General features: G+C 39.4%; 3 protein-coding genes across 4 annotated transcripts; 2 read left to right on the top strand and 1 right to left on the bottom strand.

Annotated features, from left to right (window-relative positions):
• The first annotated feature begins 251 nt into the window (after nt 1-251).
• LOC136665518 (probable G-protein coupled receptor 139) lies at nt 252-2699 on the top strand. The gene is made up of 2 exons (XM_066643125.1): nt 252-392; nt 1089-2699. Exons 1-2 carry the CDS (start codon nt 290-292, stop codon nt 2021-2023), a joined length of 1038 nt encoding a protein of 345 aa, XP_066499222.1. The 5' UTR covers nt 252-289; the 3' UTR covers nt 2024-2699.
• A 1866-nt stretch (nt 2700-4565) lies between these two features.
• eif2d (eukaryotic translation initiation factor 2D) lies at nt 4566-11019 on the bottom strand. 2 transcript variants are annotated; one of them, XM_066644257.1, is made up of 15 exons: nt 10827-11019; nt 9696-9886; nt 9532-9615; nt 9251-9341; nt 8855-8962; nt 8242-8531; nt 7687-7804; nt 7539-7584; nt 7315-7421; nt 7016-7171; nt 6844-6933; nt 6490-6585; nt 6069-6189; nt 5229-5403; nt 4566-4779 (listed from the first exon to the last, which is right to left on the bottom strand). In XM_066644257.1, exons 1-15 carry the CDS (start codon nt 10880-10882, stop codon nt 4709-4711), a joined length of 1800 nt encoding a protein of 599 aa, XP_066500354.1. In that variant the 5' UTR covers nt 10883-11019; the 3' UTR covers nt 4566-4708. The 2 variants fall into 2 exon arrangements, with proteins under 2 accessions (XP_066500354.1, XP_066500355.1); XM_066644258.1 differs by having other exon boundaries at nt 4575-4779; nt 6146-6189.
• A 1572-nt stretch (nt 11020-12591) lies between these two features.
• Nucleotides 12592-24203, top strand: mapkapk2b (MAPK activated protein kinase 2b). Its single transcript, XM_066644021.1, has 10 exons — nt 12592-13292; nt 17895-18034; nt 18372-18436; nt 19520-19599; nt 21127-21253; nt 21360-21435; nt 21563-21687; nt 21764-21849; nt 22830-22910; nt 23028-24203. Exons 1-10 carry the CDS (start codon nt 13068-13070, stop codon nt 23169-23171), a joined length of 1149 nt encoding a protein of 382 aa, XP_066500118.1. The 5' UTR covers nt 12592-13067; the 3' UTR covers nt 23172-24203.
• Nucleotides 24204-24467: the final 264 nt, after the last annotated feature.

Below are 24467 nucleotides of genomic sequence, written 5' to 3'. Positions count from 1 at the left end.
TACTGTAGAATACTTGTCTATATAAGTTTCAGTTATTATAATCTGATCTATAATGTATTGTGAAAAATAGCTTATATTTGCAGTGGGATGCTTCATTATTTCTAGGCATGTCAATAACTACTGAGTGGACCTTGTAATAATTAACAGCTCGATAAACAGCAATGTGTATAAGTTTCCATGACCACAAATCAGGGTTGCATATGGAGGCAGGACACTCAAACTCTTTCTACTCTGTGACTGAGGCATGTGGAGTCTTTCAGCCGACCGTGGAGAGGCATGAGGTGACTGGATGGTGGACAGTTACCAGAATAAACAAATGGATGCTCAGGAGCACTGGATGATACATTTACAGAGGGTCTACTACCCTGTACTCGCAACTATTGGAATCCCCTGTGAGTATTTATACATACACACACACACACGTAGACATAAACCCACAAATACATTCCATGTACAAATGTGACATACCTTATTAGCATCATTTTAGACACTGATGTCCAGCTGAGTACATTCAGCAGCAGTATCTCCATAGAAAGTTCATCATGTTCCATGCCAAGTTTCTGTTAGATTGGTAAGTGTTTTTATATACTACTGAAAATGGTTATATTTAATTAAAAATTAATTTAATTGAAAATGAATTAATTGTCATTTAGTGTAAAATAATATAAATTGCAATATATAAATATGACTGGGGTAATATGCAAAGCTGTTTTGGAATGGAGTGTTTCACACCAGATCAATCCTAAGAAGCACTGACAAGGTTTTTAATGTGCAAAATACCACATTATATACTGTAATATAGCAGCAAACAACAAATTTCTATGTAAATGCATGTTAATTTCATCCTATGGAAACTTTAGCCCTCCCCAGACAAGACAGTCACATACATTCAGGTGAAAGCGGACCGTCCAAATATTCCTTCACCAAAAAAAAAAAACATTCTTCAGCTAAAACAATCTGCATTGTGCTTGTCTGTGTTTAATCTATGCACCATGCTAAAATACAAACAGGAAGGGAAAAGAAGAATTAAGAGAAGGGAGGGGCTGAATACGAAGCATTTGTCTATGATGTTTTGCTCTTGTCCACAGCTAACATTGCATGTTTTCTGATCTTCTGGAGACGCAAATGCATGCTCTCCAAGTCCAGCACCCTCTACCTGATGGCTATAGCTGTCGCGGACACAGCTGTTCTACTGTACATCGTGGTTTTGGAGTTTTGTGTCAAGTTATACACGGTGGAACCTTTCTGGTCTCGGGAACCGTGGTGCAGCATGAGAGATGTCTTCAACTATGGAGTTTATAACGTCGCCACCTGGCTGGTGGTGACCTTCACTGCTGAGCGCTTCCTGGCCATTACAACATGGAATCTCAAGAACCGGATTTGTAACTCTCGCAGTGCATTTCGGGTCATTGGGGTGGTGTTTGTTGTCAGTCATTTGCTGGCTGTCCCCTACTACTGGGCCTATGTATCAGTCTACAATAAGAATAAGCAAAAATGGGTCTGTATTTACCGGCAGGACTCCCCCATTGAGTACGGCCTGGCCATGGTGACCATCCAGACAACTATGTCCCATGTCTTGCCTTACATCTTCATTGGTGTACTCAATGGACTCACCCTACGGCAGATATCTCTCAGCAACCGGGTACAAGTTGCAGAGACTTGCAGATCCACCTCCATCCAGAAGGTGACACCACTGCTGCGCTCAAGAATGAGGAAATCAGTCATGCTTCTTGTGACAGTCTCTATGACTTTCGTGTTGTTATCCATTACGCGGTCCATCACACAGTTCATCCTCCGCACCACAGACATGTATGTGGACCGTGAAGATTACAGACTGGTCATTAACGTGGTGGCGGATATAGGCACCATGCTTAGTCTGACCAATGCAGCTGTGAACATGTATCTTTACGCTTGCACTCAGGCCAAGTTCAGACAGGAGGTCATAGCTTGTGTCAAGCATTGTCTGTGGACAGGCTGCCTGGTCAGAAATGGTCCATCGTCGTGTCCTGCTGGACACCCATGAGAAAGCTTCATAACTGAAGAGTATTAAAGTTATATTTACATATAGGTGAACGTAATTATGAAATGTGACATGTATCATATTGACTAAAGTCCTGACTGTCAGTCATTCTGTAGTTGGCATTATGCCCATATAAGGAAATCCAACTACTCCAATATTACCAGGTTGTTAAGGAGACAAAATTAAGTTACATATGCTACATGCTAACACTGGTGTTTACTGAATTGACATCTTAAGACTGGGAAACCCATCAAAACTTGGCCAAACCTGGTAGTTCGGTTGCTTTGGTAGTAGTACAGAGTTTAGTGCGGATGTTTAATAGTAGACTTATATTATGCGATGTCATTTTAGTGCTAGAGTGTTAGCATACTTGCAGCATGTAGCATGTTTATATTGACTGCATGACAATCTTAAATCAGAGGATCTAGTGACACTTGAAACTCACATTAGAACATTTCTGTTTACCAGAGTGTGATTTTCAAACCCGGCAGACATTTTTCTCATAGTCAATGCCTCTTAGATCTGATGTTCTTACCATAGGAGTGATCCCAAAATCAGAATAACATCTTCAGTGGCCTTTACAGGACAGTTTGTTAGAGTTATATATAGAAGTCTTTATGTACTTCTCCACTATAGTGGAGTTTGAAAAATTCATAAGACATCCTTGTCTTAAAACTAGTGAAAATAAATTAGTCTCAGGTATCATGCAGCACCTTCATCAGCTAGACGGGTATAAAGCTCCCAAGTGACATTTAAAACATTCACATATTAACTACATTGCATTTTTACATATGTACATTTATGCATTCATATGTAGTCTTTGTTATCACTGCTCTTTTAAATATTTTGAAAAACTGTGTATGTTTGTGACTCTTCCCAGCCACACGCCGCTAAAAGTTCTTACACGGTATGAGTGGGTCTTTATTTACAGTGGCTACATTTACACAGGTGCTTGGCAACTGAACCTTCAGCCTCTTCTAAAACACATTTTGCAGCAGGTGATGGAGATATAAGATCTTATAATGTGAAAAGCATTTGTTTAGGCCAGTGGATTTGAAAAGAATTTCAAACAGGTTCTCAAAAAGTATGTCAAACACTGAGTATTTAATCAGTGTGTGTAAACATTTGGTCAATATCCCCTACTTCCCGTTGCCGCAGCTTTATCATCAGATTTATCTTTGTCTTATCCTCGGCTTCATCTGTTCATATCGTGTTTATTTGGAAACCTCATAAACGGCTTTAATTTTCTTTTCATGGAAACAGGCACTGGGCATCATGGCTGAGACACTGTTTGTGTTTCCAATTTAATTTCCTCCAAAAACACACAGCCACAGACTCAAACGTGTTCCTCTTGCACAGTCCAACCGAGAAAAAAAAAAAAAAAACAAGGAAGAAGCACGTTTAATAACCATAGCCTCAGAACTGCAGGATAATAAAGAGTACTGATGTGTAAAAAATATTATAAATCATTCTATCATCATGGTGTTTTAATGTTAGAACATTATCCCCCTCAGATGGAACTGCTTTTCTACCACGACACACCTTCTGCATGTTTTTTTTTTTTTTAATATTTAAGGTAATAATGTGCACATTTCAAATGATGTGATCAGTAACTCTAAAAATACCTCAAAAAAACACTTAAAATCCTTTCTAATCACTTGTTGGGGAACATTATTCTTAAATTGCTGTATGATTTCCTAAAGCAGGTGTAGCAGGGTTTAACACAGACCTTTAAAAAATAATCATGGCAGTCTGTCTCTCAGATGCTGAGCATTCCCAGGGACATATTTCAGGACTTTTATGTCTTTGAAAGTATTTGCTGACATACTATTTAGCAGTAAATAACCTGTAGGGTCAGGTATGCACCATAAAACTACACAGCAAACTTGTACTTAAGATATAGCTAAAGCTGCCATGAGGCCAGGCCAGAGTACTTTAGTGGGTTCTTCAACTCCACCTTACTATTTCTACACTTACAGGGGCATTAGTAGGTCTTAGATATGAGGAATAAGCTGAATTATACTAATACTAGATATGGTTACCGATTGTACTGGGATGTAATATTGTATGCAGAATTTGCTCATATTCTATGCTAGGTGGATTTTCTTAAGTAAAAGTAAGCACACAAATTCTAACTAAACAATTCCACACAATAACATGCTATTAACGTCCAAATACTATAGAATATTTATTCATCTCCCGTAATGGCTTCATAGACAAGGCATGATTACACCCATGTGGAAAGGACATCACATACATACACACCCCTGTGGACAATTTCACACAGCCAATCCACCTACCAACATGTGTTTTTAGCTTGTGGGAATAAACCATAGCTACTGGAGGAAACCTATGCAGAAATGGGGAGAACACTATGGAATATTTTATATTTGTTGTTTTATTATTCTTTATACATTTTTTCCAAATATCTTTGTCAAATATTTAGCACTAAAATAATTACCTAAAATGTTTATTTTCTAATTAATTTACAACATCTACAGTGAACAAAGAAATACGTTTCTGCAAATGTAGAGCAGTTGAGCAATTAATAAAAAAAAATTATCATTTAGACATTTTCCCCAAATCTTTTATTGCATGTTCAAATGTGGCAATACATTACACAATAATTTGGGTCATTAATTCTTGTCTATGTTACAGTAATGTACAGTGACTGATGTGGGACATGTGCTACTTCTTCTTGCCTGCTTTTGGAGCTTTATCCAGTCCTTGAATGTATTTGCGAGGTATCTGATATTGTTCTGAGAATAAAAGAACAGAAAAGAATGATGAAATGAGATATGACCTCTTGGCAAGTGAAACCGACTTAAATCTAATGGACATATCTAACATTTCTCATACAATATAAGTATATTATAAAAGTAGTTACTTTTTTCAGGACTATGTTCTTTTGTTTTTTAATCAGTTTTTTATGGAAAATGATCATGCCATATTACCAGACCACCAATCAAAATGCAGTGAAATAAGTTCACCATATGAATTTATTAAAGTTGTGGTGTTTCTCTTCCATGGAGGATAACACACAAAAATTACACATAAATATTTTTTGTGGTACAAAATGGCTTACAACATGTAAAAAATGTAAACAATCTTCTCAATAATATTTGCAAAATTCAAATTAATTGCCAATATTCAAGTGATAAAGATATATTTGAGCAGATAAAAGTGACTACGTTTCAGTGTACTTTACCTAGCAGCAGTTTGCCAACATGTTGGACCTGGTTTCCCTGGATTTGGACCAGCTGCCGGTCTTTGGCTCCAGGGACATCGTGGAGGACGTAACTGGCCTGGACTCGATACTGCAGTGTGTCTGCTACAACAGATGGCTCGATCCCAAAACCCTCCAGGTTCTTTATTATTGTAACCTTAAAGCATCACAAGAACAAGGGCATGAAACAAGCACAGTGAAAACAGAACAAAGTCAGACAAATACATGGGGACATATTTCTTTGTGCTACAATAAAATACTATACTGAATATAACCTGAAAACTGGGTCAAGGTACATACTACCACCGTTAGGACCACTGTATCCCTATTTCAGTATCACAGTTTCTGGTTTATCATCTGAAAACACCAGATGGACTTTATACCATATGAACATTTCAAAGTAAATAGAACAAGAGAAACACTACAAGGACTTAGAAGAAAAAACCTTCTACATTAATTTAATTTCAAAATTGTGAAGGTCTTTTTTCATGGAATTGAGCATTTTAGAAAACAAAGTTTTGCTCTGATGATGATGATGATGATGATGATACACAGCATTAACTGTGAGAACAACACAGTACTATAGGTGTTAAAAGATATGGAGCTTTTAAGAACACCATACTGAGAAAAGGAAATAGACAAAAATGCACAAGTCAAACAACAAAGCTACTGAAATTCTAAGGCCACTGGACTGACCATCCCAAACCTCATGATAAATTAAAGAGGCATGTGATACAGTTTCTCATTAGGTTGAACATGACTGTTGCCAGCTTTCCGTAAAGCTTCTTCATTGGATCAATGTCAATTTTGACCTTGGCATACCTTCTTGTTGGAACCCCTGGAAGCTATAGTAATGTCTATAGGTTCCACCTGCCCTTTCCTGACCACAGGAGCCTGACCTGGAAACTGCAACTGATGGCAGGACTGCATCTTGCTCAGTGTCCTAGAAAAACACAGGGAGTTTTTTTTTTACCCTGCACATCAGACTGGTCCAATCCCTACATCTCCCATTCATACCCACAATAGTAAAATTGATCAACAAATTATGACCAACTGACTATTTTTCCACCTTCTGAAGCTGCCAATAACTGACTGTAAACCACAATTGATAACACATCCACATGTTTACTTGGATGGAGGCTATTAAACCATGCTAACTCTCACAAAACATGAGTTAACAATACATTCCCATACATAATCAGCCCCAAAATCTCTCATGGCTGTCCCCAGAAAGAAGGCTCACCTGCCGAAGAGGTCATCCCATTTCAACACCTCCACCTCCTGATATTCAGACTTCTCCAGTAAGCAGTCACACAGCACTGGGTTAATTTTCACATAACTGATACGTGACAGAGAGGACAGAAGAAAAATAGGCATCAATTTACCACTTCTGTCTGGCTATATATCCCACTGAAAATGGAAATAAACACAGACTTTTAACACAAACACAAATATTCGCTTCCCTTGCCTTACGCCATGACCACCTCATTGACACAGCAGTGTTCCCCTCAGGGTCATTTCAAAAACCAAAAAAATATCCTGCCAACAGCATCCTACTGGATGAAAAAGCTGTTGTGATGTTTCAATTTGACTTTACCTTTTGTTTGTTTCATGAACGAGCTCGTTGTTTTTCACAAAATCAGTGATGATGGTCCTCACTTCGCTAGCCTGGAGCACTGTGCCCTTTCTGAAACACGACACACACAGGATAAGCTCACGCACATATACACACGCAGTCTGGAACACACCAACTCTCACAATGCACTCACTTCTTCTGGGCGTCCAGGAAGAGAGGCTCGAGGCGAGCTGTGACCCCATAAAGATGTGTGATCTCCGGGGGCTGATAGGTCACCTCACAGCTCTCTCCTTCATCCACACTGTTCTCTGGGGGCTCCCAGTCGTCCGGCACGCGAAAAGAACGCAGTCTGGAGTGGAGAGGTCAGTTGTTAGCCACATCTTCTCAAAACCCTATACTCAGGTATATACACGATTTTATAAAATGTACAAATGTTATGAAAGAAAAAGAAGATCTACGCTCTATAAGCACTTTTAGTAAACTTCAACATACTCAGGGTTACTCCAGTCCACCTCCACAATGCTGTCAACTCCTTTACTCAGCTCCTTCACACGAACCAGACTGTGCTCCTTCTGCATTGTCTGCAGAAACTTAGAAAGCTGAAAAAGAGACAGACAGAGAGAAAGAGAGAGAAATAAAAGACAAGATAAAGGAATGAAGAAGAGCGTGACATTGATAACATTTCTTTTAGTTGTTTCTTGTAGTCAAACTCATACCTTTTTATAGCTGGATTTTTTGATGTCAATATGCTTTCCTTTAGGACTGAAAAGCAAAACAAAAAGAAAAGACCTCGGTCAATGAGTGAAACCCATTCACTGAAACTGAGAGGCTTGGTTTAGAGATCAGGGAGTTCCAGTTAAGTACCAGCAAGAGGCCATGTGCTTGCGCAGGAAGGTGCCAGTCAGCAGGGGGAGCTCAGACTTTTTCACTTTACTCTTCAGGGCATGGAGGAAGCACTGAAACAACAGAGCATCCATCGCCTCTGTAAAGAGGTAAATAAATAGAAAAGGTGTCAAGGTTCAGGCTCCATAACTGTGAGATCTGGCTCTCAGAGATATGATGGTAAACTGAGACAGAGGTTTATAACGTCGCTGTCATGAAAAATAAAAACTGACCTTTCTCATGGGCAAACCTCACTAATGCTCTACAGGGTAGCACTCCCAGCTTTAAATACAGCAAACAGGGTACAAATTACATATATACCCTTGAAATCAGAAGCAAAATTGGATGAACGAACACACTGGCCATGTGATACATGTTTATTACTTATTGTATTTGTTTATTCAATTAAGAAGCTTCTCCAATAGCACTACAAAGTGCTCCTGTATTGTCAGTGGAGCTGAGAGATGTCTCTAAAACTACCTTCTTGGATATATGAGGTATTGCTCTGACAGTAGTATAGACAGAAGATGAACTTGCCTTGTGGTGATCTAGAGTCCTCCTCCTCTCCCTGCACTTCCTCTTCCTTAAACTCCTCAGTCTCCTCCTCATTCTCCTTCTCTCCGAGAGCGAGGTCCTGCAGGCTCTGACAAGACGATTCCACAGCAGCCGTCTCCGAGCTCTCCTGTCCTTCACTCTCTGCCCCCTCGTTTCTCACCACATCTTCCTGTCCTCCTTCCACACAGTCCACTCCCTCTATTTCTCCATCCACCTGTACTAAAGTGTCCTTGACTGGGATGACTGGAGGAAAAGTTTTATCACCAAAAGCCCTGAGAATAAAAGGGAAAGTAAGACGTCAGACAAGAATTAAACAATAAAAAACGAAAGGTGTCCCTCGAAGTTTAAATGGAAAGTTGACCCTTTTGTAAACATTTGTTTATTAACTGTTTAAGATGTAAACCAAAAAAGGACTGCATTAATAATGAGGCGAAAAAACACAGAAGCTGATCAGAACAGTGTTTTTGATCAGTATCTGAACCATTTTATGTATTGTACTGCTGCTATGTGGCTTACTGGATGAACAGGTGTTTCTAATAAAATCACTAGTGAGTGCATATGAAAAAATTATAATGTGTGTAGGTACAGTTCTTACCACAGCTGGTCCATGTATGTGTGTAAAACATTCACTCCTTTCCCCTTCATCCCGCTACTCCTCATGTCACTGCTTGACATGGCTGCTGTACCCACAGCGACTGGAGCTCTGTAACCAAACCATCCAATAAAGCTCCATTATTAGCACATCAAAGCTCCATCACTAATACTTGAAGGAATACACATAACATCTATACAGCAGTAAAGCCAATCTGAAAGACAGTGTGTTGAAACATCTTTCTTGAAATGGCTGACTAGATTAAATACATCTTTAATATACCCCTGTATATTGCTCCATTTTTGTTTAAATACCAAATTATAATAATTACAATAATTAAACACCAAAACTGAGTACTCGGTTTCCCTCAGTGTAAACCAACTGAGGACACAGCACTACCTGTTGGACACTATATTAATAGCACAGCAGCCTCCTTTCTTTATGTCTGGTAGTCCAGTAGAGGATGCCACTACCCCTGGCAGCATGAGATCTGTACAGAAAAAAGTTTACATACATAAGCTGCACACAGATATACTTCCCATAGGGTTAGAAGTAGGTAGCGGAGTTGGATTCATTCCAAAACTCATGAAAGCACACTACGTTACACCAATAAGAGTTCTTAGGAAAAACTGCTAACACTACATTAACTCAAGGTAAAATGTAAATGTTGATATACTCACCAGCTCCACCGAGTAATTTCTGCACTACTGGGGCCCAAGTTGTGAACACTGGCAACATGTCAGGATATCGCCAAAGCGTGTACACTGATAGAAACAAAAGGGATTTAGTATCTACAGGAATCAGTCGCTATAATCATAAAGAGTCTCCTGTAGGCATGCAGTACCTGTAGGATATATCTGTTTCTCCAACTGAAAAAACATAGGATTCTTATGGAGGACATACAGAGTAACAGCATCTCCTTTGTGTGCATAAACCTTCACAACGTTAAGTTCCTCTTTGTTCGGCACAAGGTCGTTCAAATCGTCTGCAGACAGGGATGGAAATGCTGCCGAGATGTCTGCCTTCAGCTTCCTCCTAAAGATGAGAGATCAGGCAATAAACACCGTCCTATTTTTTTTCCTGTGAGACCACAACAACCAAATCATTTCCACAGATGCTTCTACAGAGCAGAGTTTGCCTTGCACATTTGGGCTGAAATGTTGGGCAGTGTGTTAGTGTGTGTTGTGCTGGTATGAGTGGATCAGACACAGCAGTGCTACTGGAGTTTTAAAAAGTCTAATAAACTTTAAAACGTCTTTGTCAAAGCTGGACTAAGAACTGTCCACCACAGCTTCCAGTGACCTCTGATAAAGAACTAGACCATGACAAACACAAACTGTGCAGCAACATATGAGCTACTGTCTCTGATTTTACATCTACAAGATGGCCCAAAATTTCATGTCTAATAGGGTGGACAGTGAGTGGACACAATGTTCAAATCTCCAACAGCACTGCTGTGTCTGATCCACTCATACCAACACAACATACAAAAACACACCACCACCACGTCAGTGTCAATGCAGCACTAAGAGTGATCCACCTGCTGTACATAACTGTCAACTACAAAGTGTATGGTAAGTGAAGCTGATACAATAGATAATAAGATGGTTATATGGAAATGGTTGGTGCCTAAAATCACTCAGGTATTACAACTGAGCCTTAGAAGAAAAATTAAGAAAAAATGTAGGATATGGTTCCTTTAACTAAACAACAAGATCTATCCAAGTATTACTACTGTGTTATCGTTTGTAGAAACCGTTAGCGGAGAGGTAACTTTAGACCGAGAACGTTAGGAAAAAATAAAATCACTGACCATATGAACAATGTACCTTAAAGAGTTTGAACATATTACAGTAAAACATAAAGAGGCTGTTCCGAGGACAAATTACCAATACATGGCTTATATTGTATTACAGGTTTATAAGGAGCAAATACATAATACTACCTACTGAACTGTCAGTGTTTAGTTACTAACCTGTCAGAGCCCTTCATAACTGTATTGGACTTCACTCGAAACGCTTTAGTAAACATCCTGATGTAGATTTACTGTATCAGTTTATTACTAACTGTAGCTATTTAATGTCTAAATTTTAACACAACAACTTCTGAACATATTACAGTTTATCTAAGCTCTCCCTAGGATCCACCATGTGGCTGCACTGCAAAACATGTCCGGGTGGGAACAACAGCCGGTGCCGACTAATCTCTGGCTCCAGCCCAATTTGCCCCATGCTCCCTATGTAGTGCACGATGTAGGGCATGAAAGAACAGCCTCCAGACGTATTTAGAGGATACTAATGTTAATAAAAATATATTTCCATTCAGCCGTAGCCACGAAGACAAGTGTCTAACATTAAATGCACTATTTCGGTGTAGAAGTTTAAACTCAAATGTCCGTGCCCTATTTAGGGAATAGGGAGTCACTACATGTTCAGGTTCATCAGGGTGTTATCCTCACTCTTCAATGTACATTTTTAAATGAACCATTAAACACTTAGAAAGTCATCACTTTTCATCAAAGGTACATATGAATCTATGATCTATGAATCTATTATATATTATATGTTTAAACTGCAATGTTTTGTTTGTTTATAAACAAACTCACAGAGACATGTTAAAAAACTGAAATAAAATGTCAGACTTCTTTGGTGAAGTCTCAGGCAAATTCAAGAAACACATCCACAAAATGAATCTAAATGACCATTTTCTCTTAAAGCACCCATTTTCTTCATGACCTTTTCCTATAATAACAATGTCTGAGAGTTTTTATGTACCAACTCCCAAAAGAAATAATTCATTTTTGTCACGACCCGAAACAAAGCCCTCACTGTATTTTTCTGTTTTGCCTTTGTCTCATTTGCAGTTTATATATTGTCACTTTAAGACTGACACATGTAAGACAAAGGACATCTGTCCTGTACTGAGCCTCATTACTGTCCGGGATGAAACACTCCTTATAACTTACATGCAAAAAGGCAGACCACCGCAGAACTGGTATAATTAGTGTGGTGGGTCATTCTCAGCACTGCAGCAACATTGACATGTTGTCAGTGTGTTAATGTGTGTCTCACCTACAAACTCCAACCAAACACAAAGCATTTTTGTAAGTAGCTCTGGATACAAGTACCTGCTAAATACCTTAAAGGTAAAAGCAAATGGATTCAAATTTCATTGCACTGTTGTACAATGACAACATATTTCATTTTCAATTTCAAGAACTCCAGCACCACTTCTGTATCTGATCCACTCGTAACAGCACAACACACCCTAACACCACCAGTCGGTCAGTTTTACTGCAGAGATCAGGATGATCCACCACCCAAATTCTACCTGCTCCCTGGTGGTGCTGTGGGATGTAAATATAAAGTGTGCAGAACAACAGATGGATTTCAGTCTTTAGAATTACAAAGTGCTCCTGAATGGTCGGTGGAGCTAAGAACTGACAGTGAGTGCAGAAACAAGTAGGTGCTCATAATATCATTGTTGATCAATGCATATTAATTTTGCATATTTATATAGGGTTTTATATATTTATCCTAATAAATCATCATATTTCAATATAACTTGCACTATTAGAGTACAGTAGGCTATATTTTATTTATTCCCCCCTTCCTCAAAACAAAAGGATGTCTGACCCCAGACTGGACAAAATGCCCCAAGGGTGTGGACCTTTATTTATGCCCCGCCTTGTTTGCAACAAGCCCCGCCCCCTCAGTCTAACGGTCATCTCGAGCTGGTCAATTATGTGTTGTTAGACACTTTGTAGAGCTGAATGTCTCTGTGATCGATAGGGCAAAGGACAAATGATCGTCCCTAAAAGAACTGGTCAGAGCAGGTCTAAACTCCGCTGAGGATAGAATTGTTCCTGCTTTAGTGTTAGGGAGTGTACATTATTTAAAATAAATAGAAGAAGAAATAGAAGAAGCGAAGAAGTATTCCCTCAACAATATTTGACTACTCTACGGCAGAATTTGTCCTAAGCAGCGCTCAACAATGTAACGGCTGCCCTGTTTAAGGTGGACTGGACAATTAGAATAAGAAGTGAACTGAAGCTTGAGGAGATGTCCGTTGTTTGTTAACGCCACAGTAAGGTTAAAGCTAATGTTCTGGTGCTGTTCCAGATTCTTCTTAACTGGATAAAACCCCTAAGCGTCTCTGCTGAAGTTCAGTAGTTGAAGAGAGTGTGCTGAAGGGAAACTATGAGGATTTCTGCACCATGTTTTTAAACACACAGACTCGAAATGACTCCGACTCCAGGCAAAAAGAAGAAGACGAGCCCAGTTTTCTCTCCCCTCAGCCCTCGGTGAAATTATCCCAGAGGATAAAAAAGAAGGTGATAACGGAGGAGTATAAACTCTCCGGGCAGGTGCTCGGAGTCGGTCTCAACGGAAATGTCTTCGAGATTTTTCACAGAAACACCGGCCACAAGTTCGCCCTCAAGGTAAACAGCAGTTGTACATTTCTCTCGTTTTTTTTTTGGAGGCAGTACACAAATATACGGAGCCCCTGGGGCGCCAAAGAAGAAAGGAATATATCTTTTTTTAGCTGCCAGATACCCATAAAGCTTTACAAGGGATCCTCTCCATAAACAAAAGGAGCAATTGATTAAATCCACTGAGGGTCACAGTGGGTCTGCAGCCTACTCAGGGTCATTAAGGGCAAGGCAGGGCACACCCTGAACAAGGCACCAGTCTATCACACACTCACACCAGTGGGCAATTTCACACAGCCAATCCACTTACAAGCACGTGTTTTCTTTTTAATCTTTGGGTGGAAACCAAAGCACCCACAAAAAAACCTATTCTAACACAGGGAGAACACTCCAGACCCCTCACAAGCACTGACTCAAGGTGAGGACCCTGGCACCATGGAGCTGTGTGGCAGTGACGCTACATGTTGGACCACCATGCCACTTAGATACCTCTAAATAATTTGTGTACCCTGACACATTAGGGGCTCAGTACAAATCCAAGGTTATTCTTCTGCACAAATACATTTTGTAGGATGTCACCGTGCTCAGTGGCACTGCAGGTAGTGTAGCAGCCATGCAGTATCCAGGGTTCGATCCTCACATTCAGTCACTCTCTGTGAGTGTTCTCACTGTGTGTGTGTGAGTGTGGTTTGTATTGTAGGTGTTCAGTTTTCCCCACCATCCAAATACGTGCATCGGTAGATCAGTGGCACTAGAAAAAAATTTAATTGAGGTGAACATATGAAAATGCTCCTATTGTCTATTTACTTTTCTCAGTAATAGTTTCTTTACAGCTATGCATTCTTTTAGACACAGTGCTGAAGTTTTTCACAGTAAAAAAGGATGAACACCTGTGGATATTTATAAAACATTAACTGCTGCTTCTACTACTACTACCTATATTATTTTTATTATTATTATTATAAGTATAACTGTAACATTACTAAAATGTTATATTAAAACAAAAGCAAACTTGAAGAAACCTTTGAATGATTTGATTGGCTATTGAACTCTTTCCACATATAATCATGAAACATGAAGATAAATGTGCATTACACCTTAAGCTTAAGCTTTGCATTGAGCATGAGGGCTTCTGTGCAAGTACTCCAGTGCATCTCATTCTTTTGGCTCTGCTTTAGTATAGAGGTTATAGCTACAAACTCTATTTTTTTAAATGAACTTCCGTGTCAGCAATGAGTGCACATTAAAGTAGCTGATTTCACTAATTAAAAAGTGAGTCTTGACACGTTTGCACTTTCAGTGTCCTCTGTAATCCATCCTAACGACACCAGTTTTGTAACAGGGATGCTGTTTGAAATTGCTTATGAAATGGTGCCTAAGGATGCAATAACTGGAGCAGTGACTGAAAAAAATACAGCTGTACATCACATAATGCTGACAATTTACTTTCATTTAAGTCTGAGGACTGGTAAATTTGTACAGAGCAGCTCATTATAAACACAATGGCCATTTCTCAGAAACTGCCCACAGCATATTGGGGTATAGTATAAACTCATTCCTGGAAGGACAGGATCTTCTTGAATGTCAAATCACTGTTTATTACTAACATGCCCATATGCTGCCTAGTGGTTAATGTTTACAATACAGCTTTTCCTTGCTGTACATCTTCTTATGATTACTTTATAATATGCAGTTATTCAGAAGAATATAAACTGAGACCCATGGAACAAACAGTGTAAACAGTTTAATCTCCAGTGTTTACTATTCCTGTAAGCATGGTTTCTTTGATCTATTGCAGTTTTAGTTCAAATCATTTGACAAAACTATAAACACATTTTTTAAAACAATACGCTTTTTGAGATAAATGCGTCGCTTATTCATTTTTGAGGCAAATGTGCCTCAAACTCATCACCCCCTTCCCTCCATTATGTTTAATTAATATAGCTATTTGGAGCATGTTTATATGTAGCATGTATATTCCTTTTCAGTAATTATCTATTACAATTATAATTTTTTTTGTGTGTTTTTTATTTCTGTACTTTCGTTTTACTCTTTCTGTAAAGCACTTTGAAATGCCATTGCGTAAGAAATGTGCTCTATAAATAAACTTGCCTTGCCTTATCACAAATACAGTCACATATGCAGCTTTCTTCTGTACATCTCCAGAGTTGGTTTCGTATTTCCATTGTTATCTGTCTGTGTGAGATGAGTGTGTGATTTTCCAACAGGAGATGAGGTGTAGTTTTTCCTCATGCAGTCAGAATATTGATCCATCCTCCTCTGTTGGCTTCTGAACGTTCTAAAACACAGAACGAACTGTTCAGGTCTGGAAAAATGACTTGCTCATCAATGCCCTTATCTCAATCCTGAATTCAATGACAGAAAGTCACACCCCGACATCTCACTGCTCAGCAAAGCACCAGCACTTAATAAAGCTAAAGCCCTGTTTAGACAGATTACCAAAGTCAGATTTTTCCATATTTCTTTTCTGAGAAGGATTTTCTGTATTCTGAAAAATCAATCCAGGAGCTGTGACTACAATCATTTTGCCCTGAAGTGTGAAGATAGCCTTAGACTTTGTTTACACTTAGTAATTTAAAGAGGACTAGTATGTGTGAGGCTAGTTTTAGCTGGACTGGCTAGAGCTGAGATTGTAGTCAGTGGAATTTTTGATTATTGAATGTGGCATTTGCGCAGCAAGCTTATTAGTAGAAGTTTAACAATTCAAAGTAAAACATAAAAAAATGAACAGTCAATATCGCCTACGTTATTGTCACTGAATAAAAAGACCTGAAGCTGATAACAAAGGGTTGGGCCAAATGTGCAGGAATGGAAGTCATGGCTGATTAATTTACGCAGGAAGCTTTGAATGGCTTTTAAAGGCAGTGGCACTGACCCAAGCACCAGACTAAGTGTCTGTCTCATGTAGAGCCTGGGCAGTTACCCTCGGGGGATGACCATCATCCTCTTAACTCACCTTCCACTTAAACAAGTTAGACAGGAGTGAAAAGAGGAGAAGACACAGCCTCAAAGTCCTCAGAGTTAAGCTCAATGTTAAGAGTTAAACACAATGGTGTTTGTGCATAGAGGATACGAGGTTGAACAAGACTAACAGAATGTTAGCAAAAATTACACAATCCCAGACACATACCTCATTATAACATGGAGGTATTTCATTTTTGTTGCAAGTTCTCCCCAGTTAAAGGGGTATATTTGGAAACCAACGTAAATTTCATAGATTTTTTTTATTTTGTAAGTGTGTGGCACATCACATTGTCAAATCTAAAAATTTCTCTTTATTAATACCTGCTTGTTCTTGGTCCAAGCGAGCCTTGTAGGGAGCACAGGTGCTGTATAAACCTTGCAGGGCTCTGATTGTCTTGATTTATAATGGAAAGACAACCAGGTACTAAGTGAACATAGAGTGTAAAGAAGGTACCATACAGTGGTAAAGTGACATATATGACAGTCTGGCTTTTTACATCCAGCTCAAATTTAAAGCCTGATTTTCTTTTCCATTTGGTTATGAAACCATTACAGAAAACCATTACAGAAAATCATGTCTAATTCATAATCACAGTATTCATCAGAACACTTGCAATTAGATCCTTTTGCTATGTCATTCAGCCGTACTGCCGGTTTTATAGAACTGGTCATTTGACCTCTGAATAGTAATTTATATTTTTACTAAGTGAAGAAACAACATCATTGTGGAGCAAGTGGAGACTTCCAGGGTGGCAAGATTCATGTATAAGCAAATATTGTATTAATGCCATGATGTTTAGGTTTATAATTAAGTAAATAAATCAGCATTCTTAGGTTCACAGAATAAATAATTTATGCTTTGACAATTATTGATAAAACTACAATTTGGTATACATGTTAGATGTAGTGCCACATGATAGATCAAAACAGATTGTTTCTGTCTCTTCTCCTCTATCTGTCTCCAAGCTTTTCTTTCTACAACCTTCTCAGTGACATCACTGTCTGGCACTAAGACTACTCTGACAACTGCTCTGAGCTCTTTTATTTTTAGCCAGTTGGAATTGCATTATAGTGATATATCTGGGTTCAGTAAAAGGCTCTAAGGGGATCCAAGAAGCTGCATTTCAATTTGCGTGAAATTTCTTTCCACTGTATTTAATAATCTTTAAATATAAAATATACCCTGTATCCAAAGTGGCTCCCTATTCATTATTTTCTATATTACTCACTATACACTGCACTAATATAGGGAACTGAAGTCAGGAGAGTAGGTAGCAGGATTTTACCAAACAGCGCAGTGCATTATGGGTATCAACTATCCACTAATATCGGCTAGTATACATGGGTTCTACACTACATTTTGCAGTGCATTGTGGGATTGTTTTGAGCGCATTGAAAATTGTTCACTATGTTTTTGGACACTACTACAAAATGGTGGACACCAAAATGCAGTATACAGTGAATAGGGCACAGTTTCGGCAAGGCAAGGTAAATTTATATATACTGCAAACTTTCATACAAAATTGCAATTCCCAGTGCTTTACAGAAACATCTGTCATTTTTGACACTTATGGCTCAGTTACGGCTTGTTATCATAACCAAGAAAACTTCTTCCACTTCTTCCAGATGTTAAAGGACAGTCCGAAGGCTCGCCGGGAGGCAGAGCTTCACTGTCGAGCGTCGGTCAGTCCCCGGATCGTATGGATCACAGATGTTTTTGATAACTTCTACCAGCGCAAGAAGTGTCTCCTCCTTGTCATGGAGTGGTATGAGCAAACTTTACTGTACAGAGAGTGTTGAATATAGAGCTTTTCCTCTGGTATTTTTCTGCAAATCAGTGTTGATATGAAAGCCTTGGTTCATTATCAGTGTATCTAGTTATTGGGTTGGATGTATTGGAAAAATATAACATAATGCAATGTGCCATTTTCCATTAGATCTTTATTTCTTTCTCATTTTTGCCATATTTAATCACTCATTTCTCTGCACTCATGTTTGCTTTGCTCCATTTATCTTCATCTTTGTGCTCTCACATAAATGCACATTCAGCATTGGAACATCACGATGCTTATTTCTGTTTTGTTCTGTCTTATCTGGACTCAGCATGGAAGGGGGTGAACTATTCCGGCGCATTCAGGCACGCAGCGAGCAGGCCTTTACTGAGAGAGGTACCACAAACATGAACACAAAACAGTTCACAGGTTCAGCATTCAGTTACTATGAAACTCATAATAAATGTTATGAATTTGAGAATATGCACCACATACAGTTAGCTGAAAATGAAACAAAACAATTGTATGGAGTATGGAGATTCTTAATAAGTGCATCTGCTTCCAAATAAGTGTACTACACTAAAGCCAACTGATCTATTCATTCTCTGTCCATGTGTTCGTTCCTAATGACAGAACATTAGCAAAAACCGCCCCCATTTTTTTTTTTTTTGAAGAACAATTCCAGGCTTATGACATCCCCATACTTACAATTAACCTTCGATCTAGAGAGATGTGGAGAAAAGTGATATGGTCAGTAGATTTATACTTCACAATGAATGTTTTGCTTCTATGCTTTGAGGGCGCAGTTTGGTTTGGGTTGTCTTGTCCTTTAAGAAGAAAGGACCAGTGATAATCAATAAGAAGATGATCTGACTCATCGGTTTTATCCCATGGTGGAACATTTATGTCTAGATGGAAGTGCCCTTTTCCAAGATGTGCTTGTGCACATTCACAAGCCATAAAGCGTGTCACTGAATTTGATGAGAACGGAAATAATAAATTATATGCTGTGGCATTTGAAGTGATTAGTCCGCTCTAAAAACCACCATCATCAAAACAAGACCATGAAATCCACTTCTGGTCACCCATAATGTCCCATGGACACTTCACGTTGGTTTTTTCTTTAAATATGTCACCTGTCTGCATTAGTTAAGAATTCCCACTGAGTACAAAGGTGTTAAAAGGAAAAGAAAGACTTTGAGGGTGCACGTTAGACATAAAGCTTAAATCAAAGTGAATGTTTGTAATGACGTCTGTAACGGTCATATACAAGACACCATATCTGAATGTGGAAATCCACTTTTATGGTCACAGAAACATAATTGACATTGAATAGATGTCTAGGCTTATATGCAAACCAGACCATCAGCAAGGTCTTTTTATGGACGAGTCTAAGTCAGGCAAAGATGGTCCAATAATCTGTGGTCTGTCCATATTCAGAGGGTTCTATGTTTTTCTTTTTTTTTCCTCTCTATGTAGAAGCCTCAGCCGTCATGAAGAGCATAGGAGAGGCCATTGAGTTTCTACATTCCATTAACATTGCACATAGAGATGTTAAGGTGAGCAAAAACACTGCAAGATGAACCTCTTAAACTGCTGCTATATTATTAACCCATAAGAGCCCTCACTCAGTTCACTACAAAGCCAAATTGTGTTTTTAAAATGAGCATTTCCATGGTCTCAATGTTCTCACCAAGCACACCATCATTCTGTAAATGCAGTCATATATATATACACACACAAACTCACAAACTGCCATGTGACAGCATCCAGGATGTTCAGTAAAATTCACTTAGGGACATCATGATTTAAACTGTAGAATAAAGCTGTGTAGGGAGCTTTCGGGATCTTCGGGTTTGTGACAGGTTTGTGATGGGTTAAAACTTAGTAAATGCTTCTATAATGAATTAGTGTGTACTTGTATGGATGTTTTGTAATTATGACTGTGAACTGAAGTGTTGACATATGGGGCAATATTACAAATGACACATTTTTTATTTTGCCCTAATTTACCTTTAAGGTTCACTGTAAGAAAGCCTCTCAAGCCTTCATCACAGAAAATGGAATCTGATATATGAAACACATATTTGAAAAAGCATTAATAGTGCAAAGGTACAGCATCTGGTGACACATTTTCCAGTTTTACTATGATAAATGACATATTAATTCATTCATTGTCTGTAACCGCTTATGCAATTCAGGGTCGCGGGGGGTCCGGAGCCTACCTGGAATCATTAGGCGCAAGGCAGGAATACACCCTGGAGGGGGCGTCAGTCTTCGCAGGGTGACACATGGACACTTTTTTGAGTCACTAATTAACCTACCAACGTGTGTTTTTGGACCGTGGGAGGAAACCGGAGCACCCGGAGGAAACCCACGCAGACACAGGGAGAACACACCAAACTCCTCACAGACAGTCACCTGGAGCAGGACTCGAACCGTAAACCTCCAGGTCCCTGGAGCTGTGTGACTGTGACACTACCTGCTGTGCCACCATGCCACCACATATGAATTACATATATATATATAAAACATAAGTAGCATAGATGCATAGTAAATGAAATGGCTGTATTTGTTGTTTTGGCCAACCTGTTTCTTATCAGTGCTATTAAAGGTATCTGCTCATGTTTCTCAACAATTCACTCATTCAGTTTCATAGCAGTTCACACTGAATACCGTCTTAACATATAAACCAATGGATTGGAAAAAGAAATATGTTATTTGTGGAGCTGCCCTTTAAATCACCTGGAGATCAAATATGCTGCAAAATCCTAAAAACCTCCAAACTCAGTCTATTTTCCCAGAGAGGTACTGTAGTCATGCTGACCCTGGTCAGCAATAAATCAGTTTTGCATGATAAAGCACTATATGTATATGCAGAAACAAAGACAAGATCACACAGATTTCCTGTGAAGGGTGAGTCTGTGGACAGACTATCAATCACTGACAGGTAAAACTGCTTTGAAAAATAGATCTGAGGCCCTTGAGGCTCTTACAGAATGCTCTCTCTGCAGTGGAGAATCTCTGTGGGCTTTTCAAGACAAGTCATATTTCTTGATTCTCTTATTACGTTGTCTATCTGTCAGCCAGAGAATTTGCTGTATACATCAAAGCATCCTGACGCTCAGCTCAAACTGACAGACTTTGGATTCGCCAAAGAGACCACATCCCAGAGCTGCCTGGCTACACCCTGCTTCACTCCATACTACGTGGGTAAGGAAATGTTAGCTACTATAGTATGTCACATTTTGTTTTTCAGTTTCTTTCCCATATGCATATAAATTTGCTTTAACTGTTCATTCCACTCCATTTATCCCAGCCCCCGAAGTGCTTGGCCCAGAGAAATATGACAAATCATGTGACATGTGGTCACTAGGCGTCATCATGTACATACTGTAAGTGACTTTGACATTGGTTTTGCATATTTGAAGCATTCTGACATATCTTCATGAACTCAACCTAAATCACACTGCCATTTCTACACTGTCTCTCTCTTTAATTCATATCCTTTGCTTTCTCTAGGTTGTGTGGATACCCTCCTTTTTACTCAAACCATGGCTTGACACTCTCCCCAGGCATGAAGAAACGAATACGGAATGGCCAATACAAGTTTCCCAACCCAGAGTGGTCAGAAGTGTCAGAAGAAGGTAAGAGGTGTTTCTTGGGAAGTTGATGTAACAAGCTTTAGTACTCTCTACTGAAAACTATTTATCTGTGTCCTAGCAAAGCAACTCATACGCCAGCTACTGAAAACGGATCCTACAGAAAGAATGACCATCACGGAATTCATGCGCCATCCCTGGATCAATGTGAGTTCCCAGTGTTATTAAAAAAATGTACACTTATTAAAAGGTTGATGGCATTTTAATGTTCATTCATTATCTGTAAGCGCTTATCCAGTTCAGGGTCGCGGTGGGTCCAGAGCCTACCTGGAATCATTGGGCACAAGGCGGGAATACAGGGCAACACAGACACACACATTCACTCACACCTACGAGTCGCCAATCCACCTACCAACATGTGTTTTTGGACTGTGGGAGGAAACCGGAGCCCCCGGAGGAAACCCACGCAGACACAGGGAGAACACACCAACCCCTCACAGACAGTCACCCGGAGGAAACCCACGCAGACACAGGGAGAACACACCAACCCCTCACAGACAGTCACCCGGAGGAAACCCACGCAGACACAGGGAGAACACACCACGCTCCTCACAGACAGTCACCCGGAGGAAACCCACGCAGACACAGGGAGAACACACCACGCTCCTCACAGATAGTCACCCGGAGGAAACCCACGCAGACACAGGGAGAACACACCACACTCCTCACAGACAGTCACCCGGAGCAGGAATCGAACCCACAACTTCCAGGCCCCTGGAGCTGTGTGACTGCGACACTACCTGCTGCTCCACCGTGCCCCGGCATTGTAATGTGTTAAATCGAATTAAAAATACAATGACAAGGTTTTGATGCAACAGGAACCAGACGTATCCCCCTACACACACCTTCTACACCTCACTTGATTTCAGTACAGTGCTGTAAAATAAATTACACAAGGGTAAGACCCCAGGAGCAAAAAAAAATTTACCTAATGTTACTTTAACAAGGCAAACATTGATCTGAATATTTAAATTAACAAGTGGTCAATTTAGCACTAAATAATCCCATCAGTGCTAGAAGCTTCCTACAAACTGCAACAAAGCATAACTTGGTACAAATTAAATTTCTAAATTCTATATGTAAAACTACATCACACTATGTCACTGTATTCTATCATCTATCTGCAGAGATCAATGGATGTGCCTCAGACTCTACTGCACACCACTCAAGTTCTCAGTGAAGAAAGTCACGTCTGGGATGAAGTCAAGGTCAGTAGATATTTTCTACACATTACGCTAAGTCTGCTAAATCGGTTTAACAATTTTGACAGTGAGATGAGTTTGATTTAAATATGGCTGATGTTATGTTTTTTGGTGTACTTAAAGGAAGAGATGACGAATGCTTTGGCAACAATGAGAGTGGACTATGAGCAGGTGAAAATCAAGAATATTGAGGACTCATCCAATCCACTTCTTATGAAGAGAAGAAAGAAACTGGCTGATTCATCCCCGGAACCAAAAGGGCTTTGATAAACAACATAAACAACTAACAAAGCCTCTCTTTGCACACACAAATAAAACACTCCCACTAGGAAAGTGTTTTGAGTTGGAGATGCAGATACATGACAAACACTGTGACATCACGAAAAACATATTCTTTAGTTCTTATATTTTTTTATAGGGCATCGTAATGTGCTTTGACGTGTTGGAGACTGGAAGCAACTTGCTGATATATGAAACCACTGATGCACATCCTGTGTAGATGATGAACAGAAGAGGTTCAAATCATGAGATGATGCAGTATGTAACATTATGGGATTTAGCAAAATTATGGGAATTAGGAAATGTGTAATTGCAGCAAAAAAAAAAAAAAAAAAGTAGGTAGTGTGGTAGTGTCGCAGTCACACTGCTCCAGGGACCTCTGGGTGTTGCTCTGGGTGACTGTCTGTCAGGAGGTTGGTGTGTTCTCCCTGTGTCCGTATGGGTTTCCTCCCACAGTCCAAAAACACACATTGGTAGGTGGATTGGCAACTCAAAAGTGTCCATAGGCATTAGTGTGTGAGTGAGTGTGTGTAGCCCTGTGAAGGACTGGCGCCCCCTCCAGTGATTCCGGGTAGGCTCCGGACCCACATCGACCCTGAACTGGATAAGCAGTTATTATGAATGAATAAATGGACTGCTAAACATGTTAAGGGACATGTCCCCAAAGTGGACAATAGAGTAGCATTAACTTAATAATTAACTTAATACACATAGGCCTTTGTTATTTCTTTTAATTTATATTAAAGTGTATGGTTTAAATTCACTTTTAGCAATTGAAATTAAGCAATCCTAAAATCTGGGGATACTGCAGCCTCCTCAACATCACTTTCTTCCTGTGTCCACACACAGTTCAGCACACGAGGGGAACTAAAAACATGCACCAAACACCAAAGCTCACTGTCATTCATTTTTGTTTCTACTCAGACTGTAGAGACTTTTGCCTTTATTTATTCCAGCTTGCACCAAATATAAAAGAAAACTACTTCATTTATATTTTTAATAACATGCCACTTTAATGAATAAAAGTGCTGATTTATGAATGTTGTGCTTCTTGATTCTAAAAGACGTGGGAGAATTAAAATGGACAGAAACACAGCAGCTATGAGTAATTGTTAGAATAATTTATTTGTAGAATTCAGCAAGTTTACAGTAAGACTAAACTCAACTAGTGTGCTGCACTAACCCCACTATTCAGTCAGTAAGGAGTAGAACTTTACCACCCCCTGCTGAACAAAAGAGATAGAATACAGTCAAGTTCTTTCAGCGAAGCACACATGGATTATG

This window comes from Hoplias malabaricus, chromosome 14 (assembly GCF_029633855.1).
Source record: "Hoplias malabaricus isolate fHopMal1 chromosome 14, fHopMal1.hap1, whole genome shotgun sequence".
NCBI classification, from domain to species: Eukaryota; Metazoa; Chordata; class Actinopteri; order Characiformes; family Erythrinidae; genus Hoplias; species Hoplias malabaricus.
Note: the sequence above shows the minus strand (reverse complement) of the source record. Positions and strands in the feature narration are given on the sequence as shown.